The sequence below is a fragment of the Xenopus laevis genome, chromosome 7S (assembly GCF_017654675.1).
Source record: "Xenopus laevis strain J_2021 chromosome 7S, Xenopus_laevis_v10.1, whole genome shotgun sequence".
NCBI lineage: Eukaryota > Metazoa > Chordata > Amphibia > Anura > Pipidae > Xenopus > Xenopus laevis.
Window position 1 is genome coordinate 10366625 of NC_054384.1, and position 27079 is coordinate 10393703.

Below are 27079 nucleotides of genomic sequence, written 5' to 3' on the forward strand. Positions count from 1 at the left end.
CAGAAGTCACTACCTTCTTTTTAGGAACACGCTTTTCCAAGGTGGGTTCAAGCACTTTAGCAGCAGCTGTACTTAATGTTTTCTTTTTCATGAGATCATCTGCAGTGGGTTCTGTATGTTGAGCACCATGTTCTATCAAAGTGATCTCTGTCTCTTTAGTGACTGGCACCGTGGCTTCCTTCTCATTTGTAGAAGACTCTATAAAAGAGAGGTTCTGATTTATAACAGCAGTTTCTTTAGAAGTCTCTTTGTCCTCGTGCTTGTAGGGATCTATAGTCAGTTCAGGCTTTTGATGGGCATCTTTAATGTTTGGCTTTTTGTTGCCATGCTTTGCAGATGTACAAGACTTGTCATTAACAAGATACTTTAATAAAATTGGTTCATTCCCTTTAGTGGCATGATCTGCCAAAACGAGCTCCATCTGTTTACTAACCGGCATGGTTAAAGTGTGCTCTGTCTCATCAGTAGCAGAGTATAAAGTATATTTCTTATCTTTTGTAACGGCATCAGTAAGTGAAGTGAATTCCTTATCTTTGCTGGCAGACTCTCTACAAGTCTGTTCCTCTACATTACCAGCAGGCTCCACAAAGGCCAGTCTCTTTTTCTCAGAGGCATCCAGGAGAAAAAGAAACTCTGTGTCTTTATTTTCAAAATCCACAGAAGATAAAATTTTAATTTCACTGCTGGGCAATAGAGATGGAGATTTCTGCTTTTTAGTTACGGGGCCTTCAGAAGCTGGTTCTGGTGTCTCTTGAGTATCAATATCCAGGAAACCTGGTTGCCTCTCCTCACTGACAGACTGTGCAGGACTTTCCTGCTCTAATTCCTTCATAGAGTGTGAAGAGACCAATTCTGCTTCTTTTATGGATGGTTTTAGATATTCCAACGAAGGTTTTATTTTTTCCATAATACCATATATAGCAGCAGGTGTATCTACAGAAACCATTTCTGTTTTTTGATGTGGAATTTCTGAATTATCCAATATTTTTGTGCAATTTGACTCCCAAAGGTTTGAATCCTGCCCTTGAATCAATAGTTGCCCTGGTAGAGTAATAACATCACAAGGGGAACTTTTTCTCTCTGCAGTAGATTGGCAAGGTTCGTCAGGTGAACATTCCAACTCTAAAGGAGCAAGACATGGCATATCAAACAGTATTTCTGTCTCTTTAGAACTAGGGTATGTCATGTCAAACAGTATTTCTGGTTCTTTTGGACAAAGAAATTCTGTATCGTCTGGGTAAAACTATAACTCAGGAACTGCTTCTGTAAAAATACTTCTATCCACTGGCAGAGTTAGCTCTTCTTTCATCTTATTGGATTGGAGTGGTCCATCTAATATGAGAGTATTGACCTGTATTTCTCCTTCATCTGGGTGATCATCAGTAGCAGCATTATCAAGCTGCTTCATACGTGAAGATGGAGCACATTCCATATCTTTTACAGATAGATCTACATTTCCTGTAGTTTCCATATTGTTCGAGACAATGCAGGTTACGTTACTTGGCTCCGTTTCTTTAGTTTCTGTGTCTTGTTTCACAGGGAAATCTTCTACCTCTACAGAAGCAAAATCTGAGATTTGAGAAATAAATCCCTTATCTCCTAGGCTATCCGGGGATGCCAGCATCTGCTGAGGAACTTGAGCAACAGATTTGTTATCCAGGATATTATTACGTCCTACTGAAATCTCTCCGTCTTCTTTGGTATTGAAAGTGTCGTTTTGCAAATTGGCAAATTCCTGAAAACCATATCCTGTTGTTTTATTAAATTCAGTGTTAAATTCAAGATTTTCTTTGCAAACAGTCTCAGGATTCTTCTCTGCAGGGTGAATATCCTTATGTGCGTTACTATGCTCAGCGGCCAGTGTTTCCTCTGATTTTACAGCCATTGTACTATGTTTTTGTGCTACATCTGGAAAAGCACAGATTAGAAATTCCTTGGTGTCATTTTGCACAGTATCAAAGCTTTGGTTCCCACCATGCAACAGAACCTCTGCTGCGTTATCTACAAACTGAATGTTGTGGCCATCAATAAGTTTCTTATTTTCATTGTCATGGTTTTCTGGGGATGATGGGAAATACAAATCTTCCTTAACGTCTGATTTTGTAACTTTAAAGAAACTCTGAATATTGACACCATCTTGTTGTAAGTCATCCACCTCGGTACAATCTGTTTTTAACAGGTTGTCTTCCAGAGTTCTAGGTTCTGTTGTCCAATTGCTTAATCCTGGAGTTGTTTTTGAAACCTGCGATTCCTCTGCTACTAGAAATCTAGGTATATTGTTTATTTCGTGAGACTGATCGACCTCCATCATACTAGAACCTTCAGGTATTACTGGCAGTGGTGGTTCCTTAGTCTCTGTTTCAGGAGTCCCAGAGGAATATTCATTTGCAGTATTGATAGGCTTTACATCCGTGCATGGATCATGTTGGTTTAGAAGTCTTGGGCAGCTGTCCAGGGATGACTGTTGAATATATCTGCCAGAAGGAGATTGAACAAGGACATTATTACATGTTCCTGCCATGGTTTCAGATATGGAACTAGTCCTGGTGTCTACAAATAACAGTTCTACTAGCTCATCTGTGAATGCTGTTGCAGGGGAATCTGTTCTAGATAACATTATTTTGTGGCAATATTGAGCTCCTGCTGTGTTTTCACATGTCTTGCTATCATCTAGAAGAAGAATCTCAGATGTAGGACTCCTGTTTAGTTGCTCAGTATTAACAACAGAAGACTGTAAACCAGAAATGTTTTGTAAGCTCTGGTGTGTTAATTCAGATTTAAGAGGTGGCTTCAGTTCGGGTTCAGAAGATCTGAAAGATGAAATGGACTCTGTTTCCGAATATGTGTCCTGGCCAATGCACAGGGTTGCTTCAGAGCTATTTGCAGTTCCTTTATGAGCTGCATCATCAATAGATTCTTGAGGGAGCAGCTCATCAGTTCTAGAATTAACAAAAGACACAATAACTGACGAGACAGGTGTCTCCACACTGGTTATTTCTTGTGTGCACAGCTCTTTTGAAGCGTCAGTGCTCTGGATTTCTCTTATAACCTGTTCCATATCAGTTGCAATGGCATTTGCAGATAACAAGCTGAATGCTTCCATTTGTCTTACAGTCTCCTTCTCCCCATATTCTGTCCTTTTAATTAAATTAGATAAATTAGAACCAGACTCTTTGGGTGGTTTACCAACTGCTAGCTGAGAATCAGAAACACTATTTAAGAGGTTCTCCAGCAGTCCTGGATCTTGTGAAAGTTTGACAGAGTACAAAAGACTATCAGAAGCTGGGAAGGGTGTTTCCTCTAAGGACGCGTTCCCTTGCTGACTTGATGTGGTTAGGGGCCCCTCCTTATTCTTTATAGTCATGTTTCCCAGGACTGTGCTGGCATTTTCTTCCGTTAAGGACTGAGAGGCTTCAGCTTCTGTTGTTGGAAGGGGAGAATTTTGGGTAGGCTGAACTATAGCTAATTCCTGTGTTGCGCCATGTGGCTTGAGGTTTAGAATATCCACATCACAAAGAATGGAAACTGGTAACCCAAAATCATTATTGCTGCTCTCTGCCTGCTCTGTTGTGTCTGTGTTTTGGATTTTAGTTATGTCTTCCTCAAACATAGATTCCTCATAACATTCTAAAAATTCCATAGAATCTTTGGGTCCAGTATCCATCTCTTGTCCTTTTTCAGGATTATTTTCAGATGTTGAAATAAAGGGTAGTGCCCCTTTCAGTAATGGATCATTTAGGATTACAGACTTTACAGCTACTATGTCATTCTTTGGAGATGTCTGCTTTCTATTAGCTCCAGTGCCTTCCTCCTCTGTTTCTGCTTCTTTCCCTGACCCCTCATTGTACTGTTCCTTTTCTATACTGAACATGGGCTTTTCATACTTTTCATACTTTTCTGTACTTCTTAGTGTTTCATCTGTGTAATAAATATTTGCCTTATCTAGATTACTTGGCTTTTCCTTGACCTTATTAAGATTATCGTCTTTTACCTTATCCTCAACACCCTCTGTGAAAACATGAGGCAGGCCACTATTCTCTGAAGCTGAATCCAGAACAAATGGACTGGGAGTTGTAAGTATGAAGCTCTTACTGTCTTCTTCAGGGTTTGGACCATATACATCATATAAGGAGGCCTCTTCAGGAAGAACCTTATAGTCAATATTGCCTCTTGCTATATCTAATTCAGAATAACATGCATCCTTTACATGAAATGCAGAGCTGTTTTCCTTGGACTTTATTATGAAACTGGCATCATAATTGATTTCTTGACTTGTGAACCCTGATTCTGTTTTGTCAGAATTGTCTCTCAGCCTCAGTTTCATGCCTTTAGAAACAATCTTGTCTGTACTGAGAACATCTATGGTATCAGTTTCCTTGGCCTGTGTTTCAATGACATTTTGATAACCAATATATTCAGCCACCTGACCCAGTATAAGGCTGTCTTTCTCTATAGCCTGGTGCCCAGCGGATGATGTAATAGGCTTATGGCTAATTGTTTCTGGAAGCATCATATGCTGTGGCACTGCGACAGTGGGAGGCAATTCTGGAATCGCTGGGGTTTCTTCACTTCCCTCATATCTGTCTATGAAGGATCCTTCCTGAATTGGCATTTTGTCTCTATCTTTATTTTTTGAGCTGCCATCTGCTACATAAGGCTGGATTAAACCTTCCACTTCACTTGTCTGGGTATTCATACCATCTGTAGTTAAAGGCTCGCTGTCAGAAAATCTCTGCAGACCTTGTTGTGTGTCCTGAGCAGTAGCACAATCTCTAGAATCTCCTTTGGTTTGGACACCAGTGTTGTCTGAGTTTCCTGACAATCCCTCTGGCTGTAATGGAGCTTCTTCCCTGGTGGATAATAATGTGGATTCTGGTATATGGTGGGGTGTTTCTGAGACACTTATCTCCTTTCTAAGGAGTGCAATCTTAATTTCCTTGTCATTAACTGTAAGGCATTCACTGGCTTCTGGTTTTATGTCTATAGTGCTCTGGGAGTCTGTAGATGCTTCTGATGTGCTTGGAAATTGTAGGTCCCCTCCGCTGACTGGCTCATCTGTTTCGACCTCTGGAAACAAAGTGGAATCCTCGTATTCGTTATTTGACTTTACAGGGAGCTTTTCGGGGAGTACATCCTTTCCCCATTCTTTTAGAATCCCAATAAGTCCGATTTCCTCTTCCAAGTTTGGGTCTTCCCTTGATTCTTCACTGGGGGGAAACATGTCAGTCAGTAAGATCAAGGACTTGTATAGTTCTATTTGCTTGTAGCAGATGAAAGCAGAGCACAATCAAGAATATGGCCAGCCGCAGCACAATTAAGCAAAGTAAGGCTAGCCACAATATGCATAAATTAGGGCTCATGCAAATCACATTTCCAAAGACCCAAAAGCTCATGTGCCACATCCTAAGGTTCAAGGTGTAACATTTCATTGCTATTACTAAGGTTAATCATATCACCCAACAGGCTGAAATAGTTAAACAGTTAAAGAAATCCATGGTATACATTTCATTAAAATTGCCACATGCATCACTATTTATTTATCCTATATTGTCTTTGTATTTCAAAGAGTATGGCCATCAAACCAAGAGACCATCAGCTGTAAACTACAGCTCCCAGCTTCCCCTAAGAACTATGCCTGGAGCAGTAGCTTAAAGAGGCTCATGAACAAGACGTTGGGCATTCTCAGTCTGAAAGGATATATGAAGTCTGGTTGCCAGCTCACAGAACAATATGACACCACTGGTCTACTGTCAAACAGATGGGACCACAGAGAGATCCTCAGTGAAAATGAACCTGGCAAGATTGGCTCAAGCATGAAATATTTCAGCTCAACATCTTTTCTGAGAGCAAACAATTAGCCACATTCTACCACCTCTACAATACAAAGCCTGCAAGAAGAAGCAATTTGCCCTGGCCTAGTTTCTATTAAAGGGCCTACTGCAATATTCCACTGCTGAATGTCAATTGCTGTTGCTTTTCTGGAAAAAAATACTGGCCTCCCTATATATTTATCTTTTTACCCTATTGATAACATTGGGATCAACCATCATTTTTACCGGTTAGGCCTGTAAAATACCGGCCAGGTGACAACCCTAATTGTTGTAGACTGGGGTGATTCCAGTGGTGTTGGATTTTTTTGAATCACCATTTCATGAAAAAAGTACCAAAAAATATATAATATGGGCTCCTAAAAGTGTCTGGGTCCCCAATGCACCGAAGCACCGTTGGTTCGGGTACCTGAAACAAGTTCTAGATTTCTTATTGGGACAAGCTCCTGTGCAGTGTACTACCCTGTGTTGGAGGGTACTAGTTAGCATATGCATCCAGTACCCTGTCCACTGGGGGGCACGCTATGCACACACTTGAGGCCAGAGTATCTGGAGGACAAGAACCCAGAATATGGACATGGTCCTAAAGCTGGCCACAGACTCAAAGATCCGATCGTACGAATCAACATACGATTGGACTCCCGACCTGCCACTAACCATTCCGATCAAATATAGTACAAAAAAACAGATCAGCCGATGTTCTGCCCCTGACAGCAATCGTACGAAAGTTAAGTCCGACAAAAGCTGGTGACAGTCTCCCTCTGAAAATCGTACAATCGGCAATACATGCAGAGATATTATCCGCAGGTTGCCACCCGGCCGGTATTTTACCGGCCTAGCCGGTAAAACACCTGCCAGGGCCGGGGCCGGTATTACAAATTTACCGCCAATGTAGCTGCCGGTAATTTGTAATACCATTTACAAAATCCCCTGCCCACCGATGAAAACTTATATTTTCGTCGGCTTCGGGCGGTGGCCCCGCTCCTTTTGCGACGCTACTCCCCATAGCTCCGCCCTTTTGTGGCACTCCTAATCGGCTCCGCCCCTTTCTTTCCCCCCCCCACCATGGCCGGTAATTATATTTTTTTTAAAAGGTGGCAACCCTACCCACAGCCGACAGAAATCTTTTAACCTGTCGACCAAATGACCGATCTCCGCCGGGCGAAAAATTACAGGACTCCGAAAATCGTACGAATCCTTAATTTTTGCATCTATGGCCAGCTTAAGGCCAGTCTTTATCCTACAATTATATTGCACACTGAGATCACATAATGAGCTCTACAATGGCTTAGCCCAAAGGTGGAACATTGCAGCCAGTAGCAAGTATCAGTAGTCCTGCAAATAATTTAAGCCAACTGTTCCCAAACCTTTGAGCTGACCCACATAGGGGGGACCACCCTAAGGACCAGTCAAGGTGAGAGTTGTGGGTGAATAGTTATCCTATATGTTTACTGTTTTGGAACTTTAGCAGGGTGCCTGTTTACTTATCTCTGTATCTTCTTCATCTGTTTTCATTCTAAAACAAGACTAGACCAGCACAACTGCCACTAAACTGCACAAGCAATTATACCTGCTCTCCAGGACGACTTTTATTCTCTTTCTGGTAGAAGAATGCATTCATTTATTCTGTGGTTTCGTCATACATATAATTCTTTCTTCCATGAATCTTGTCCCAGTTATGACAGCAGGGAATGAATTCAACAGGTCTGTGCATGACTCTTGCCTGGTTTTTAGTTACATGATTAACCCCTGGAAGGCCACTTATTGCAGGCATGCCCAATGCAGATAGAGAGATGCAGCACAGAAAGCAAAGGCCCCCCAGTCATGTTAGAATAAGGAATAATAAATAGCAGCAAACAGTTTATTCCACAGCCACAGCTGTTGTATAGGAAACACATTATGAGACATGCACATTGCAATGATACCTAATGGTTCCAACGTGTGGGCTACTGGTTGGTCCCTTGTCTCCCAGTCCTGCTATATGAAGACCATTAAACGGAACCACAGGAAGCAGCTGTCCTTCCTCCCAGTCATACGGCAATGGGACCTCTCCACTGCAGGGAAAAAGAAAAATAATCAGTGAGCACAATGGAATTATGAGAATGAGCGTTGACAGAGCAATGTCATTATCCACCGACCACTAGCTGAGCAAGGCAGCCTCACAAATAATGGGGATGGAAAATAATTGTAAATCGAAAATTTGATCGCAGGAAAAATTAAACCTACCCGATATCTGCCCATGTATGGCCACCTTATAGGAGAAGAGCTTAACTGAAGAAGTAGCTAAAAATCTGTACCTTATGTTTTGAGCTTCTGTGACAGTCAGACAACCACATCCCTTTAGCAGTAAAGATCTGTGTCTCCAAAGATGCCCCAGTAGCTCCCCATCTTCTTTTCTGCTGATTCACTGCACATGCTCTGTGCTGCTGTCACTTACTGAGCTTAGGGACCCACTCACAATATACAGTACACATAGAATAGAAATGTCACAATATAAGGCTGATTAGTAATTAATACACATAATTACTACATGGCAGCACAGAAACCAGTGCAATTAGCATCAGAATTTAATAATCAGCAAACCTGTAGCATCAGCTTATATTACAGCCAGGGAAGCTCATTTTCTGCTGGATAATTAGTGACGAGCCCTATGCTTAGCTTCTCAACAGCCAATCAGAGCCCACTGAGCATGTGAGTGTCACAGACACTTTCCAAGATGGTGACCCCCTGTGACAAGTTTGAAGTCCTGGATCATTGCTGCTATAGACAAGCTGAAACTTTAGCCTCGTGCAATAAGTTCAGTATATAAAATATGGCATTTTTAGCCGCACTCATGTTTAGGGTTTAGTTCTCCTTTAAGGCTTTAGAGAAAAACCCCCCCCATAAAACTGTGCCGGTAAAGGTATTCTGTGTACTAAGCAGAATTTAGTAGTGAGACTAGTAGTAGACTAGTGATGAGCAAATCTATCCCGTTTTGTTTCGCCGGAAAATTTGCGAAACTCCAGAAAAATGTTCGAAATTGTTTACACGCAGCAATTTTTACGCATGCCGCTTTTTTTCTCACTCCAAATGCATTAAAGTCAATGGGTGTTTTTTCTTATGGCAACTTTTTTGTCCCAGCAACAATTTTAGTCTTGGCAACTTTTTCATCTCAGCGACTTTTATGTCCAAATGCATGAAAGTCAAAGGGCGTCAAAAAAATGTTTACGTGTGCCAATTTTTCCGCAGCAAATTTTTGCCTCAGTTTTGTGAAAAAATTTGCAGGTAGCAAAACAAATCCATGCCTGGCGAATAAATTCGCTCATCACTAGAACAGACCACTAACCTTTCCAGTGCCATTTACAGAAAGGTAGAACATTGTAAAACAAAGTCAAGGACCATAACCATTGATCAATTTACATTTAAAGGTACAGCGCCATCATAACTGTGCACACATAAAGGCATCACTGTACTTATGTCAATCACCAGGGCTGCTTCATAAACACCAGGTGCTTGGAGGCTACTGACAACACTTGGAGGTGTTGGAATTTTCCCTCGGTAATCCCTGAGGTGAGAGTGATAAATGTTTCAGTTACCAGACTGCTGGATAATAAAAAGGGGAAATTAACATTGAACTCAAAGACAAAGTGTTACTCATCACTTCCTCAACATCGGCCAGTCACATAGCTCAGTTTTTCCTCCTTTTGCTTAAGCGACGAAACATTCAATGGCCACAAAAAGTGCTTTTAATTCTGGGGCCCCAGAAAAATAATAGGAAGCACACAAAAGCTTTTTCACTCTATATCACTCTACACTTGGCTATTTTCCTGGCATGTTTAAATAGAGTTTCCTATGACAGTTTAATAGGAGAGACCCCAGGGCTACACCACTTACATCACGATAACACTGCTGTATGCAAGTAGCAGCAAGGGGTAGCACCTTTTATAGGAACAGTAACACCCAAAAATATCAGTTTGTAATGGAAATTTAATGTAGTGTTGCCCTGCACTGGTACAACTACTGAATTTGCTTCAGAACCTCTACTATAGTTTATATAAACAAGCTGCTGTGTAGCCATGGGGACAGCCATTCAAGCACAGGATACACAGTAGATAACAGATAAGTACTACTATAGTTTATATAAACAAGCTGCTGTGTAGTCATGGGGTCAGCCATTCAAGCACAGGATACACAGTAGATAACAGATAAGTACTACTATAGTTTATATAAACAAGCTGCTGTGTAGCCATGGGGGCAGCCATTTAAGCACAGGATACACAGTAGATAACAGATAAGTCCTGAAGAATCCCATTGTATAATACAGAGCTTATCTGTTATCTGCTGTGTATCCTCTGCCTTTTCTCCTTTTTCAGCTTTGAATGGCTGCCCCCATGGCTACACAGCAGCTTGTTTATATAAACTATAGTAGTACTTATCTGTTATCTACTGTGTATCCTGTGCTTGAATGGCTGCCCCCATGGCTACACAGCAGCTTGTTTATATAAACTATAGTAGTACTTATCTGTTATCTAGTGTGTATCCTGTGCTTGAATGGCTGCCCCCATGGCTACACAGCAGCTTGTTTATATAAACTATAGTAGTACTTATCTGTTATCTAGTGGGTATCCTGTGCTTGAATGGCTGCCCCCATGGCTACACAGCAGCTTGTTTATATAAACTATAGTAGTACCTATCTGTTATCTACTGTGTTTCCTGTGCTTGAATGGCTGCCCCCATGACTACATAACAGCTTGTTTATATAAACTATAGTAGTACTTATCTGTTTTCTACTGTGTATCCTGTGCTTGAATGGCTGCCCCCATGGCTACACAGCAGCTTGTTTATATAAACTATAGTAGTACTTATCTGTTATCTACTGTGTATCCTGTGCTTGAATGGCTGCCCCCATGGCTACACAGCAGTTTGTTTATATAAACTATAGTTGTGCTTCTGAAGCAAACACACCAGTTTTGCCAGTGCAGGCATAGCTGGGCCAACCCGGCCAGGCACCCTAGGCAACCTGGCCAGCCACGGCGCTGGCTGAGTGTGCTCTTAATTGAGCATGCGCAAAACTGTTCTCAGAAGCGCAAATAATACCAACCGCAGTAGGGGAGAGACGGGACCAGACATGGGGTAGGCAATGGAGCAGGTATGTGCCTGGCACCCCCCCCAGCTTTGCACCCTAGGCACGTGCCTACTCTGCCTACCCCTAGTTCCGGCCCTGTACCGTACATTATATTGTCATTCCTTTAAAGCACTTTAATTTTTTGGTACCCCCTGTGCCCCCCCCTGACAGTGGCCCTGGTGACTGATCTAATAAAACTACCGTTACTCCAGACATCAGCTGGCCAATTGTTTCACATTCCTCCCTGCAGCCAGCCCAAAATTCCAATGGCATTCGCATACCCCTGAAGCAGCTGCTGTTCAACGCTGGTATTCTAAACTCAATACCAAAGACATAGCCACATGGTCACATGCTACTGTATTCTGCTTTTATTCAACATATTATAGCAGGTAATTCCCAGCTGGTGCCCCCAAGTTCAGCCAAAGGCTTGGCTCTGTAACAGCTCAAGGACCATTGTACAGATATAAGCACTTGGTGATGTCCATTAACCAGTTACTGGTTTGAACCCACAGTATTATAACAAGTAAATGCAATTAGGATAACAGGAGAACTCCCAATGGTTTTCAGTATTAGATGTGCTTCTTTTTCTATTCTCCTGCCTCCACCTCGGCCACAATTAGTATAAACACAGTCCTACAAGTCCTTCTCTACCTTCTGTTTAACTGTAGCATGTTCATATAGGGCAAGGAGAGTATGTGAAAGAAGTGATAAAAAGAAATAAAAAGGAAAGCAGACAAAAGTTGGAACATTGACATAAAGAGTTAAAATGAGGCCAGTATAGAGAAAATGAGAAGAAAGATAAATAAGCCCATAAAAATATAATGAATGGGTGAAATGGCAAGTCGTCAGTGTTTAACTTAATCTCATTGGTTACCTGGGAGTAGCAGAAGTCACACTCAGATCCTCGGCAATTAAGCAGCAAAATGTTTCTTCCACTTTGCCTCCACGTTCTTTACTCTTGGCAGACTCCTTGCTCTCATGTAACAGATGGGGAACAAGAGTAAGGGCAGATACTGTATCAGACGGCTAAGATAGTGTGATACAAGGGGTTAAATATCAGTGCAAACAATGATGTTTTTATAAAGCTTTCAATTGAATATTTAAACTTACAATGCCCTTCTTCTACCCCATTCCTGCCATCCTTTCCTTTTGATTCATGCTCATTCATAATAGGCTGAATGTTTTTCCTTACCTTTTGGTTCTTTCATTAGCAAGTAGCGATTCATGTTTTCAATAGGTTAATCCTCTAATAATTTCAGTATTCTGAGTTGATTTGGAAGAGATCTTTAGAATTAGTGTTGTTGCACTTAATTAACAGTCACCAGCCAATCCCACACACATTACAACAACCAATATAAATTCCTAATATAGCAAGTCTCCCAAAAGTTAATATTTAGTCTAAACCCCTGATCTGCCTAAACCAGGGATCCCCAACCTTTTGAACCCATGAGCAACATTCAGAAGTAAAAGGAGTTGGGGAGCAACACTAGCATGAAGAATGTTCTTGGGGTGCCAAATAAGTGCTGTGATTGGCCATTTAGTAGCCCCTATGTTGATTGTCAACTGACATTGAGTGAACCTAGTTTTTATGCAACCAAAAGTTTCTTCCAAGCCTGGAATTCAAAAATAAGCACCTGCTTTGAGGCCACCGTGAGCAACATCCAAGGGGTTGGAGAGCAACATGTTGCTCACGAGCTACTGGTTGGGGATCACTGGCCTAAACCTTGTCCAATTACACCCAGATACTCCCTAATAATCCCAAACCTTGTCATTTTACTGGAAAGCCTCAAGCTTTATTGGGTATGTGATCTGAGATTGTCACAGCTAAATTGGAACCATTGGGCAATATTATATATTTCACTATAATATATTGATATAATTCCATACAGGTAGGGGCAGGTCAATTCATCACTTGGCCACTGCAGAAGTACTGGGGCCCTAATTTGTTGGGGTGTCTCTAGGCCAGTGATCCCCAACCAGTAGCTCGTGAGCAACATGTTGCTCTCCAACCCCTTGGATGTTGCTCCCAGTGGCCTCAAAGCAGCTGCTTATTTTTGAATTTCAGGCTTGGAGGCAAGTTTTGGTTTCATAAAAACTAGATGTACTGCCAAAAAGAGTCTCAATGTAGTTTGACAATCTACATAGGGGCTACTAAATGGCCAATCATAGCCCTTATTTGGCACCCCCCAGGAAAACAATTTATGCTAGTGTTGCTCCCCAGCTCCTTTTACTTCTGAATGTTGCTCACGGATTGAAAAGGTTGGGGATCCCTGCCCTAGGCCAATGACTGGGTGATTTAATGTGCTTTTGATAGCTAAGGAGCAAGTGGACCATTGTTTTGCAGTTGAACTCTCTAAGGTCTTATTTTGGCCACAATAAAGTATTTATTAATATAGTGACACATGTCAGGCTCTTCAGAAAGACTGTAGTCCAAGGTGGCAGCTTATTGACCCATGTATGGGGCCAAAACAATGGTCAGGCAATCCAATATCTGGTGGGGGCATTGGCCAGATGGCTACTGTACACGTTTTAAGATGCAGGCCCCTCTTAACGAGTTTGTATAGGCCCCTGCCATTATCCAATTATTTGTCCAGGGCCAAATTGGGCAAAAGTCTACTCATTTGTCGGACTTTATCAGTATATGGAAAGCTTAAGTAGGGCCTAGCATTTAAGGAGCAATGCCAGTGGCTCAACCATACACAGTATGGATAGAAGTTTGCTTTAGGGTGCAACACTGGAGCTGAGCACCCATTTGGTGCAAAGGTGCTTTCAGAATTACACAGAATAGAATTACAGATTGTGCTGGGCTCAGCCAGGAGCTTCTTTATATCTGAAGTGGGTCCTGGTAAACAGAGGCTGCTTTGTGGGAATGTTTGCATTTCTCATGCCCTCTGTGCTGAGAGAGACCTGCCAGTGCCGAAGTCTGAGACAGATGCTGACACTTAACCAGCTCTGCGGCTCTCGATGATCTCCAGTTTATTGGCCCCGTAACTACTTTCAGATGAATGAGACTTCAGTGTCGGGAGATTGTTCTTGTTTTCATTGTGCTGTACATTCTCTTTCCAGCAGAGTCACGAAGAAACAAGGGACCGAATATACACTGTTTCTAAGCATGACCTTTTATACACAAGCCTGCCTCAGAACTTTTAGGGCTCATCTACAAATGCATTTATAAACCTCAAGGCAGGTGTTAAAGTAATAAGGGCCAATAGTGGCCAAATGACATTGAAAACAATGCTATAAGTGCAATTAATGGCTTCTAAAAAGTAGTCTAATAGTAAGACATGGTTTTTGTTGCTCATACATTGATATATAGGTCAAAAAGAAATCATGACGTTGTTGAGTGTGTTAGTAATTGATGCACAGCACCAAGGGGCACATTTACTTAGGGTCGAATATCGAGGGTTAATTAACCCTCGATATTCGACCGTTGAAGTTAAATCCTTCGACTTCGAATATCGAAGTTGAAGAATCGTTCGATCAAAGGATTTTAAGGATCAAAGGGAACGATTAAATCCTTCAAATCGAACGATTCAAAGGATTTTAATCCATCGATCGAACGATTTTCCTTCGATCAGAAATTGGCTAGAAAGCCTATGGGGACCTTCCCCATAGGCTAACATTGATGCTCGGTAGGTTTTAGGTGGTCGAAAGTTTTTTTTAAAGAGACAGTATCGAATGGTCGAATAGTCGTACGATTTTTAGTTCGATTCGAAGTCGTAGTCGAAGGTCGAAGTAGCCAATTCGATGGTCGAAATTCGAAGTATTTTTTATTCTATTCCTTCACTTGAGCTAAGTAAATGTGCCCCCAAGTATGCGCCTTCAGTTTGAAGGTAGGTCATTGAAGCAAGCAGGCCCGGACTCGCAATCTGTGGGTTCTGGCAAATGCCAGAGGCTGCTGTAAATTGCCATAGACAGTCACTATTTAGTGGGCTGGTGGGGGGCTGTGCAGGCCTCTGTGTACTTGGAATGCCAGGGCCTATTGTGAATCCCAATCCAGACCTGGAAGCAAGGGCCCCTCTGGCAAATATCTAACCCAGTTAATCCCTCTTTACACTGGATTAAATCTTAATATCTGCAGAGTTTACACAATGTTCTCCAGAGCTGAAGTGCACTTAGTATTGTTCCATGCTGAGCTGAGCCAGGGCCCATTAATGTTGTATTCAGCGGCTGTAAATGCACTTAGCTCTGTTCTTATATAACCACACTATGGGAAGGTTTAACAGCACAGTACAATTTAGTAACAATTTAGAAACGTAATCCCACATTAAAGTATGACAAACCTCCAGCGTTTTGTCTTTTTTAGTTCCTTTTTTGGAGTACAGGATATGATGTCACTGACGTAATAATGCTGAGGATGTAGCTTCCTCTTATCAATTCTCCAATTCAGAACCTGGCGAAATAGACTTTGACGAAATGGGTAACGTATAGAAAAGTTCACACTTTGCAGATTAACGATCGTTTGCCTGGGCGAAAATTTGTCTTGCAAATTGTCTTCTTTGCCTTTTGGTAAATTGGTAACGTCACTGTGAATTGTCATTTTGGTGCATTATCGCAAAAAAAGTGCCCGTTAGAGAGAACAAACAGATTCATATGGATAGTACCCAGAACCAAAGCGCTGCATGGAAACTCCTCGTGGCATTGTAACAGCACCAGCAGACACACTGGTTCCTGGAGGCCCAGGAGTCAAGAGGGCTCAGTAGGGTTTGTGACCATTTTCTCCATTTTTTTGGAGACTCAGAAACATCTACTGTCTAAGCAAGTCCTCAATCAGCATCTCCCTGTGCCTCTGGCACTGTGAATTTGGGACAGGGACTCCCTGTGTCTGAAATGTTTTCTGTCATCATCTGCCTATAAGGGCAGAGACACACCCTGCTATTTTTGGAGATCAGTCACCCAGAGACAAATCGCTTCTTCTTCGGGCGATTAATCTCCCCGAACTGCAATTGAAATTCTAGCCGGCAGGATGGCACTAGGAACGCTTCGATTACCGGAGTTGCCTCACAATGAAACTTTGGGCGACTTCGGAAAACGAAGCGATCCGAGTGCCATCCTGGCAGTGACTTTGATTCTAGCCAGCGGGAAGGCAAATCGCGTCTTCTTCGGGTGACTAATCTCCCCGAACTTCCTGCCGGTTAGAATGTAAGGGCAGAGACACATGCAAAGGTTCAGGGAGATTTAGTCACCCGGCAACAAATCGTCTATTGAAAACTAGGGGTAGGCAGAGTAGGCAAAATCTGGCTTGTACCTCCTCTGTCGCTACCCCATGTCCGGTCCCCTCTCTCACACTATCTGTTATATTTGAGCGTCTATCCGTGCATGCGAGCCGCGACTGGCCAGGTTGCCTAGGGTGCCGGCCTGGCCCGGCTCTGGCCTGCTCTACTGCAATACGGTTCTGATTGGTTCCATTCGTTGAAGGTTCAGGGCAGTGCACCTGGACCTCTTCCAATACTTGGTGAGTTACTATTCTGAGACCTCATTTGGTGCAAAGTTTGATCCCCTCGGCTAGAATGTAAAGTCGGATCAGATAAAGTCTGATGGATTTTACACGCAGTTTATGCATCAGACTTTTTCTATCAGTCCCATTATATTTTGACCCACTCGACTACATTCGACTTATCGGATGTGGTTTGTCGATCCTATACCATAAAAGCGCTCGTTTAGCCATAAAACAGCCTAACATACTAGTTAAACCCAAGCATTCTTTAACCCTTTATACGCTAAACAAATGCTGTAGGCAGGTAAGGGCAGTTTGGGGCTATGTTGTCACATAGGCATGATCTGGGCACCCATAGCAACGAATCAGAGCTCAAAGTGGGACTGGCATGCCAGCTTCCCAGTGACCAATCCCATTAGCTCTCTTATTTCTACCCTAGTACAGGTATGGGACCTGTTATCCAGAATGATCGGGACCTGGGGTTTTCCGGATAACGGATCTTTCTGTAATTTGGGTCTTCATGCCTTAAGTCTACTAGATATCCATTTAAACATTAAATAAACCCACTAGGCTGGTTTTGCTTCCAATAAGGATTAATTATATCTTAGTTAGGATCAAGTACAAGCGACTGTTTTATTATTACAGAGAAAAAGGAAATCATTTTTAAAGATTTGGATTATTTGGATAAATTGGAGTCTACGGGAGACAGCCATTCCGTAATTCGGAGCTTTCTGGATATTGGGTTTCCGTATAAGGGATCCTATACCTGTGCTGTGCAATAACGATATCCCTCTTGTATCTAATGTTGTATAGAGTAGGCCATAGATGTCAGGTTGTAGGGTGGGTCCGACTCCTAGGATACTGATCAGGTTGTTGCTTTCAGTAAAAAACAGCTGATCGTCATGGTTTAGGGAACTGGGATGAACGTGGTTACCTAACATAACCCACACTTAAAATTGAATTTGCTTGAGACCTCTCAAATAAGGACAGGGATTCTATTAGCATTATATTATATAAAGTGGAGCAAACCCTGAACATGCTGGTGTTGCCTCTGGAAAAATTGTGATTCATGAAGCAAAGTACATATTTGGCAAGAGTGTCCTCAGCAACTGTTTTGTAGTAACTGTTTCCTTGAGGAGAGAGGCCATCCAAACATTGCCTTGCACTTATTCCAGGCCCCCAATCCTTCGCATGATATTTAGGATCTCCATGGTTACAATTAAGCGACACTTGGAAAATTGGAAGCAAGAGGTTGTGGTTTCACAGGCCGGGCTCCACTCCAAGCTGTTACAGCTCAGCTGCAGATTGGACTCCATCCCATGACCTCCCTCCGCCTGCACTGCTAATCCTTATTTCATAACAAGTGTTCACACTAGTGGCCTGATCTGGGGAGGGCAGTGCAACAGATTTAGGAAACAGCAGAAATGTGCGACTTTGATGCTGCAACTGCTCCCTCGTAGCTACGGTTACCAGCTCCTATGACAAATGAGGGGATAACCCAACATATCCTAAGGCTGCCAGGGAATGCTGGGACTTAGAGCTCATGTCTAGTTGCAGAGACACAGATTGAACCCCAGGTATTGCCACGTGGCCAGCTGAGCTCCACTTTTGAGTTTCAGCCATTAAAACATGTAATGTGGGCATGGGATCTGTTATCCAGAAACCCGAGATTCCCGGGAAGGCTGTCTCCCATAGAATCCATTTTAATACAATAAACCATTTTTAGAAATTATTTAATTTTTCTCTGTTATAATAAAACGGCAACTTCTACTTGAGCGCAACTAAGATAAAATCAATCCTTATTGGAGGTAAAACATTCATATTGGGTTTATTTAATGTATATATATATATATATATATATATATAGTGAATAAAGTACCCTCTTTTGTAAATTATATAGTGAATAAAGTACCCCCTATTGTAAAATATAAGGATATTATAAGTTACCGAGGAGTTTCATGACCATATAAAAGGTCATGGAACTCCAAGGTAACTTCTATATCCTCATATTTTGCAACTGGGGGTACTTTATTTATTATAATACACAAGATTCAGTGAGTCGTGTTACATAGTTACATAGTTAAATTGGGTTGAAAAAAGACAAAGTCCATCAAGTTCAACCCCTCCAAATGAAACCCCAGCATCCACACACACCCCTCCCTACTTTTAATTAAAATTCTATATACCCATATCTATACTAACTATAGAGCTTAGTATCACAATAGCCTTTGATATTATGTCTGTCCAAAAAATCATCCAAGTCCCTCTTATAGTCATTAACTGAATCAGCATCACAACATCACCCGGCAGTGCATTCCCCAACCTCACTGTCCTGACTGTGAAGAACCCCCTACGTTGCTTCAAATGAAAGTTCTTTTCTTCTAGTCTAAAGGGATGGCCTCTGGTACGGTGACAGAAATGACATCAGAACTCACCGTTTATAAGGATATAATTTACAAGATATTCATGGCTTTTGTGTATTATAAGGATATTATAAGTTACCGAGGAGTTTCATGACCATATAAAAGTACGAGGCCGAAGGCTGAGTGTTTTTATACAGGTCATGGAACTCCAAGGTAACTTCTAATATCCTTATGTTTTGCAACAGGGGGTACTTTATTTATTATAATACACAAGATTCAGTGAGTCATGTGACAGAAATGACATCACTACTCACCGTTTTTAAGTTATGACATCAGTACTCACCGTTTATAAGGATATAGTATACAAGATATTCATGGCTTTTGTGTATTTTATATATATATATATATATATATATATATATATATATATATATATATATATATATATATATATACTGTATATATAGAAAATATCACACAGTCTCTGATCCAGCATGGCCAAGAGAAGTGTCTTTGTCTCCTTATTGCTTCTACTATAGGTATTTCTGGGCTGGGGCAGCTTGAAGATAAAGAGCATTGTGTCCCTTTATTCCTAGTAACACTGAAATGCTCCTATTAGTTTTCATAGCAAAGGTGTCGGTATCACTTTATCCTTCTGTAACAATGGTTCAATTGATCCAGCAGAAATTGTAGGTATACGTGCTGCCTTCCCAAAGAAGATCTGTGAGTCTGACTGCCTAGAGGTTGCCATAGACGCACAGATAATATTGTACAAAATTCATTTTCGTGCAATATTCGGTGCATGTATGGTGATAGATGGCCCAACCGATATCGGCACAAGACTTGCATAACGATCGGTTCGTCGATGGGCCAGCTTTAACATTCTGATCGGGTGCCTTTGAAGGCACCTCAACATTGGCCACTGTTAAAGGCCATAGACGTAACAATAACAATCAACAAGGAAAAGATCTTTCCTAGAAAGATTGTTCATTTAAACACACGTGTAGAGCTGAATTGTCAGATACACATAAACAATAAAATTCTACCTGTTTCTGACGATTCAGCACTAAAGGTGGCCATACACAGGCAGATTTTTTACTTCCAAACGACCGATTCCACAACGTTCCGATAATATCGATAACCTATCGGATGGTTGATGGTGTACGAACGATCGTCTCAACATTGTCGTTCGCAAAATTGATCGGATGAGTTTAAAAATGTTAAAATCTGTCTTTGTGCATGTCAGGATTGTAGCACAAGCCAACGAACATATACGGAACGATGAACATATAGGGAATGACCTAAACGTTCTTTGCTGAAAACTTCATTTGTAACCATATGAGCTTAGTAAAGAAATAAATTGGTGCTGACTGCAGGAATATCACCCTATCACCTCATATGTGAAAGAAGTCCATATAAATCCATATGTCTGCATGGAGCAGGGAAGGAGAACAGCGTTCGTCCATACACGAAGCAAACAATCGGTTATATCTGTTCACATAATCGTTCTCTGTGGATGGCATAACGCATGGTAAAATAATCGTCAGACGATCTTTAACACTATGATCGTTCATGGAGGAACGATAAAAGTATTCCCGTGTATGGCCACCTTAACAATGGCTGATGTTCAGGTGCCTTTAAAGGGCCCAATCAAAATTTTCCGGGCAGTCCTGATTGACGAGCCGACCGTTATCCAAGTCTTCTGCAGAAATTGGTCAGATCGTCTCCCACCATACATGCACTGAATAGCGAACAAAAACTAGTTTCATATGATATTATAGGTGCGTCTATGGCCATTGTTTGTGCTGAATCGTCAGATACAGGCAAAATTCTATTGTTTCCCTCTGTATATCTGACAATTCAGCTCTACACGTGTGTATTGAAACAAACAATCTTTCCTGGAAAGACCGTAATTGTAAAAGCTATGGCCACCTTAACTGAGATTCCAGAGGATGTAGTTCAACAACATGCACTGAATTGTATTGTGCAGCTGTCCAGGAAGCTCCCAGAGGTGGGCAGCAGGGGCAACGGCAGGGAGACTTTGTCTGGATGATGGCAGGGGTTAACTCCAAAGCACAACCGAGATTACTTGCTGTTTACATAAGGGTTAATCTTCAAGCTGCTCTGCCAAGTTTGCCTTGTAGATGCCTTTAACCCCACTGGCACTCAAACATGCTGGAAGTTACAGTTCAGCAGCAGCCGTAAGAATAAATGAACACCTGCGTGAATTACCTGCAAAATATCTTCTCTGCTCCTGAAGCAGCAGATCACAGCACTTGGCTACTTCTGCATATCAGACTCAAATCTTTAACTATAGGTATGGGATCTGTTATCCAGAATAGTCGGGACCTGGGGTTTTCTAGTAACATCTTTCTTCGTACCTTAACTAAATAATCATTTAAACACCAAATAAATCCAATAGAATTGTTTTGCCTGGAATGAGGATTATTTATATCTTAGTTGGGATCAAGTACAGGGTTCTGTTTTATTATTACAGAGAAAAAGGAAATACATTAAAATTTGAATTATTTGGATAAAACTGCGTCTATGGGACATGGTCTTCCCGTAATTCCGATATTTCTGGATAACAGGTTTCCGGGTAACAGATCCCCCGCCTGGGGGTAATTCAGCCCCCACATCTAGATTCCCACACCCATTTTCCCCACAAGCCCAGAGCTCACTGCTGCAGTCTCCTACAATGACAGGCACCAGAAGGGCTCATTTATTAATGCAAGTACTTGTATGCATGTATGTACACTCTGTGCAGGAGTCTGGGTAAGATGTTCTGCAGGCAGCTATTTGCTTCCCATGCAGGACTGCCCTCTGAACCAATGTTCTCACCTTTGCTTATGGCAGTACCCCCCTTCCTCCTATGAGTAGATGTGCAGCCTCAGTCCTACATCATACCTCCCAACATTTTGGAAGTAAAAAGAGGGACAAAAAAATGTTTCCCGCACGTAGAGCAGCAATTTGTTGACCACACCCCTTTCTGTGGCCACACCCCCTAATTACCATGTTTGTTTTACAAAAATTGGCAGGTTATGAACGTTTGAAAATATTTCTCCTTATCTAAACTGTGTTTTTGTGTCTCAAAATTGTTACAAAGTATCTTATTTGCACCTGTTAGCTGTTCTGGGCTTTCTGCTAAAAGCCAATTAAGTGAGAAACTTTGTTTCTTTTTCTGGCTGTTCAGTGCAGAGAAAAGAGGGACTTTCCAGTACAAATGAGGGACTGCGGGTTGAGCTGTCAAAAGAGGGACTGTCCCTCCGAAAAAGGGACAGTTGGGAGGTATGCTACATAATAATTAAAGGTGGGGCAGATTTATATTCTGTTGCTCAAAACTAGCCGAACAGCAATATAATCACAGAACTTGCTGGGCAAGCAGTTCTCTAAACCACAGGCAATATTCTATTCTGCTGAATGATACCCTACACTCATTTCTACTTACCTCTAGTTTGTGGTTGCTGGGCTGCTGCTGCCGGGACACCCCGCTGGAATCATCGGCATTGGCTTCTTGCTACAGACAGATACAATGAATTATTATAGAGAAGTCTGAGCATTAGTCTCCCATGATCATGTACTTATCTACCATGCTATACCTGTCCTCCCTTTTATCCCATTAACTGCTTATAATTACCCCTTCTAATCCAATCTGTTCAATGCAGTTCACATAATGGCCAGCTGGGGGTGCTGTTACCACTACCATCTCTTATGGAACATCACCGCCTGTAGGGTAAGGGGGGAAAATGGTAATTTATGGTTTCTAACCTCATTTTCAGCTTGTCGGCTGTTGTCGTTTCCCATGATGCACAGAAAAGCCGAGATTTGTTCACCAGAAACCTGAAACAAAATAATAATATGCAGTTTATAACATGCTGTGAGGATGGTTCTAGTACAAAAACAGATGGTTATATGATGGTTAAGCTTAGCTGCTGCAGAACCTCTTGGATGCTCATGGTTCTTGGGAGATTGAGAACGTTTCTCCCAGGCTTGGACTGCCAATCTGTGAATTCTGGCAAATGCCAGAGGGGCTGCTGTAAGATGCCATAGACAATCATTATTTATTGGGTTAGTGGGGGCCGTTTGGGCTTCTATGTACTTGGAATGCCAGGGCCTATGTTGAATCACAGTCCAGGGCTGGTTCCTCCCCATGATGCAACATTATTTGACTTCCAGTGACAACAAAGAGGGTCCATAAACTCATAGGAACCAACAGGTCCTGTAACCCATAGGAACCATCCTCCTTTCACTGGCTAGGTTGAAAAGCCGATACTTGATTGGCCACTATAGATTGTGACCTGGAGCAAAATTTGCACTTAAATGACATAGAACCATTAACCCACTGTGTGTGTGTGTGATCCCCGGGGAATCCAATATTGCACTCCAATTCTGAGTGTAAACAACTGGAGTATCCAATATAGACTTCACTTACATTTAAAGAGGTTGTTCACCTTTAAATGAACTTTTAGTATGATGTAGAGATTGATATTCTGAGACAATTTGCAATTGGATTTCATTTTTTATTATTTCCGATTTCTGAGTTATTTAGCTTTTTATTCAGCTGCTCTCCAGTTTGGTTGCTAGGGTCCAAATTACCCCTAGCAACCATGCATTCATTTCAATCAGAGACTGGCCCATGAATAGAAGAGGGTCTGAATAAAAAGACGAGTAATAAAAAGTAATAGCAATAACAATACATTTGTAGAGTTACGGAGCATTTATTTTTAGATGGGGTCAGTGACCCCCATCTGAAAGCTGGAAAGAGTCAGAAGAAGAAGGCAAACAATTCGAAATCTATAAAAAAAAATTAAGACCAATTGAAAAGTTGCTTAGAACTGGCCATTCTATAACATATTAAAAGTTAACTTAAAGGTGATCCACCTTTTAAATAGAATCAGTGTAAGACCAGCAGGGGTTGAAGTTCTTCTGAAGTCTAGAACAGCATGGATATGAAGATATGCAAATATATCAAACCTAAACTGGTATGAAGGATATCTCTTTAAAATCACTCAACAATATGTCACTGGTATATAAATAAAAGTATCTAAACAGTGTCAGACTGGCCCGGCGGGACACCGGGAAAAAACCCGATGGGCCCTGACCCTTTATGGGCCAGTCCCCTCTCCCGATCAGATTCGGGGAGAAAAAAAGTTTTTCCAGGCTCCGCGCAGCGCCATATGCGTATGCGTGCGAACCTATTGATTTAGGAGCGCCGAGCACCGTGGCGCCTTCACGCAGGCACGTCATAGTAGGGGGGGTCGGAGAGGGCCCTGGACATTAGTCCCGATGGGCCCTGGGCCCCCCAATCCGACCCTTTATATAAACTGATTTAAATAAGAGACTGGAATATGAATAGGAGAGAGTCTGAATAGAAAGATGAGCAATAAAAAGTAACAGTAACAATACATTTGTAGCCTTACAGAGCATTTGTTTTTTAGATGGGGTCAGTGACCCCATTGGGAAGCTGGAAAAGGTCAGAAGAAGAAGAAGACAAGTAATCCTAAACTATAATAAAAAACAAACAAATATCTTAATTGAAGAGTAAATTGGAATTGTGTAATGTGCAAAAGGCACCAACCTTCCACTTAAACTGTCATCAGACTGTTCCAGACCGATTCCGTGCGATGTACAGCAGAGACTTGGGAAGTCTTTGTCCCAGGAGAGAAGAGCCAAATCCTGTTGCAGTTGATGGAGACGATCCCACCTGAGTAAGTGAGGATTCCCAGTGGCAGGACCTTCGGTGGCAGTTTATGAGGCACAATGCTCCTAACCTGGCAGTGGGAAGATTGCTTTCCCTTCCACCCACACAAGCTGCTGAAATAACATCTTTTATCTCAGATCCACCCGTCATAACAGCAGTCCTGCTGAGCACACCTCTCCTCCGCCCTGTGCCTGCAACTAGGAAGGAGACACCTCTCCCAATACTGTTCTCACCCTGGCACACAGTCTCTATTTACCATTAGATTTACCAGATCACGTGGGAAATCAGCGGAACTTCTAAATGCAGGTACCTGGGCTGAGCTGACTCGGTTAAAGGGGTGAGTCACCTTTTAAGGAACAGTAAGACCAAAAACAGAAAGAGTTTTAAAGGAATGACTCTATAATTGTGTAGGGCACTTGCGCATGGGCATTAGTTCCCTCATTCTGGTGCAGACACAAGAATTTGGGGTCATAAAACACCTTGTCTTAAAGGCATACTGTCATGGGAAAATTCTTTTTTTTAAATGAATCAGTTAATAGTGCTGCTCCAGCAGAATTCTGTGCCGAAATCCATTTCTCAAAAGAGCAAACAGATTTTTTTATATTCAATTTTGAATCTGACATGGGGCTAGACATATTGTCAATTTCCCAGCTGCCCCAAGTCATGTGACTTGTGCTCTGATAAACTTCAATCACTCTTTACTGCTGTACTGCAAGTTGGAGTGATATCACACCCTCCCTTTTCCCCCCCAGCAGCCAAACAAAAGAACAATGGGAAGGTAACCAGATAGCAGCTCCCTAACACAAGATAACAGCTGCCTGGTAGATCTAAGAACAACAATCAATAGTAAAAACCCATGTCTCACTGAGACACATTCAGTTACATTGAGAAGGAAAAACATCAGCCTGCCAGAAAGCATTTCATTCCTAAAGTGCAGGCACAAGTCACATGACTGGGGGCAACTGGGGAATTGACAAAATCTCTAGTCCCATGTCAGATTTCAAAATTGAATATAAAAAAATCTGTTTGCTCTTTTGAGAAATGGATTTCAGTGCAGAATTCTGCTGGAGTAGCACTATTAACTGATGCGTTTTGAAAACAACATGTTTTCTGATGACAGGATCCCTTTAATGACAATGTCCACAAAATGGCTCCTGCCTGCATGCTGTGATTGTGTAATTCCAAGACGGAAACAAAATTTAAACAATAAATGTAGTGTAAGTAAGTTTTATTTTGCTCAAATAACATAATAAAAAATAATTTGGAATTATTTCTTAGGGTGATAGGTCCCCTTTAATAAAATAAACATTGATGGTAGTGTCTTTGTTCATGTAGCTCATTAGCACCGGCTGCAGAATTGTTTCGCCATAGCAGGAACCTCAGGAACACTATAGAAAACTCTAAAGCTGTTTGTTAGAGGCGTATCATGCCCGGTCATATCATCACATACAGGAAAGACCCAACGTGCCAGGATATTAATTTCAATCAACCAGTATCTGTACCTGCTAGAATTTGTACTGAGCCTGTGTGTGATTTCTAAGAAATGCCTTAGAATAAAAAGAGCTTTTCTCACATCTACTACTGGCAACACCCAATGAAAACTAAAGACAGTCGAGGAATTCTGGGAATTGTAGTTTAACAACAGCGGCCCAGGGTTATACCAGTGAGCACCACGGAGTGATCCTCTTCCTCTTTCCTTCGTGAGGCTGCGCATGCACAGTAGAACGAAAATCCGAAATACAACTAAATATTCGGCTATTTCGTTCAACTGTGCATGTGTTTGCCCCGGGAAATTTGAAGCATGAAGAAGCCGTAAGAAGATCGCTCCGTGGTGCTCACTGGTATTACCCCGGGCCGGTGCAGTTTTCTGCCGATGGGAGCACCGGCCCCGGGGTTTCAGGTAAGTCAATACAATCACTTGGGGGTGCCTAACATTTGGCATCCTTAAGTGTACCAAGAGTTACCTTCTCCTTTAATAAGAAATAATGGAGTGTATGTTGCTCGAGGCCTGTAGACTAGGGACAGAATTATTTGTTAGGTGAGACAATGCATTGCCTGTATATCGCTCACATTGCCTTCCAATGGGAAACAAAGTACAATACCTCTCATTGTGCTACAGAATGGGCAGAATATTGCAGTTCTGTAGAATGATACCATGTTACAGAAACTTATACTCAGTGTTTATTATAGTTTCATTTACAATCAGACTTTTCCTGAAATTTTATTTTTTATATTTTTTATAGGGACCCCCTGCTCTGCTGCAACGATGAGCTGCAAATATCTGCAGTACTTACCTCTATTCAGCACTGAAGGTATTGCTCCTTCTCCATCCAGGGTGGGGTTGTTCTCTTCTCCTAGTCCAATCACAGTTACAGTTCCCCATTGTTCTCATACCTTCTTTAAATCTAAATTATCATATACCCCCCACCTTCCGTATGATCTCTGCAGTCCAGACCCTCTGCACGAACTCTTCCTTACTCTCTTATCCCTGCTGCCTGTCTACCTCTGGGTGCTGATCCCTTCTCCTGAGCAGGTCACATGCAGTCAGCTTCTATAAATGGGATTTAAAACTCTGCTAACAGGAATCTGACTCCAGTGCTGCAGTAACCAGTCTGCAAATGTTCAGGAGGATTGTAACTAAGGGGA

At 41.9% G+C, this 27079-nt stretch overlaps 1 protein-coding gene across 3 annotated transcripts; it reads right to left on the reverse strand.

Annotated features, from left to right (window-relative positions):
- Window positions 1–664: 664 nt before the first annotated feature.
- Window positions 665–27079, reverse strand: LOC121396202. 3 transcript variants are annotated; one of them, XM_041570872.1, is made up of 6 exons: window positions 26728–27079; window positions 22501–22572; window positions 22181–22249; window positions 11807–11958; window positions 7754–7882; window positions 665–5207 (listed from the first exon to the last, which is right to left on the reverse strand). In XM_041570872.1, the coding sequence occupies exons 2-6, from the start codon at window positions 22534–22536 to the stop codon at window positions 1244–1246; spliced, it is 4350 nt and encodes a 1449-aa protein (XP_041426806.1). In that variant the 5' UTR covers window positions 22537–22572; window positions 26728–27079; the 3' UTR covers window positions 665–1243. The 3 variants fall into 3 exon arrangements, with proteins under 3 accessions (XP_041426806.1, XP_041426807.1, XP_041426805.1); XM_041570873.1 differs by lacking the exon at window positions 26728–27079 and adding an exon at window positions 24311–24944 and having other exon boundaries at window positions 11807–11907; XM_041570871.1 differs by lacking the exon at window positions 26728–27079 and adding an exon at window positions 24311–24944.

Coding starts and splice junctions, on each gene's coding strand:
- LOC121396202 (XM_041570872.1), bottom strand. CDS start 22,536: ATGGGAAACGACAACAGCCGACAAGCTGAAAATGAG. Junction 7,883..11,806: donor GTGACTTCTGCTACTCCCAG/GTAACCAATGAG, acceptor TTTTCCCTGCAG/TGGAGAGGTCCCATTGCCGT. Junction 5,208..7,753: donor CCACACGTTGGAACCATTAG/GTATCATTGCAA, acceptor GTTTCCCCCCAG/TGAAGAATCAAGGGAAGACC.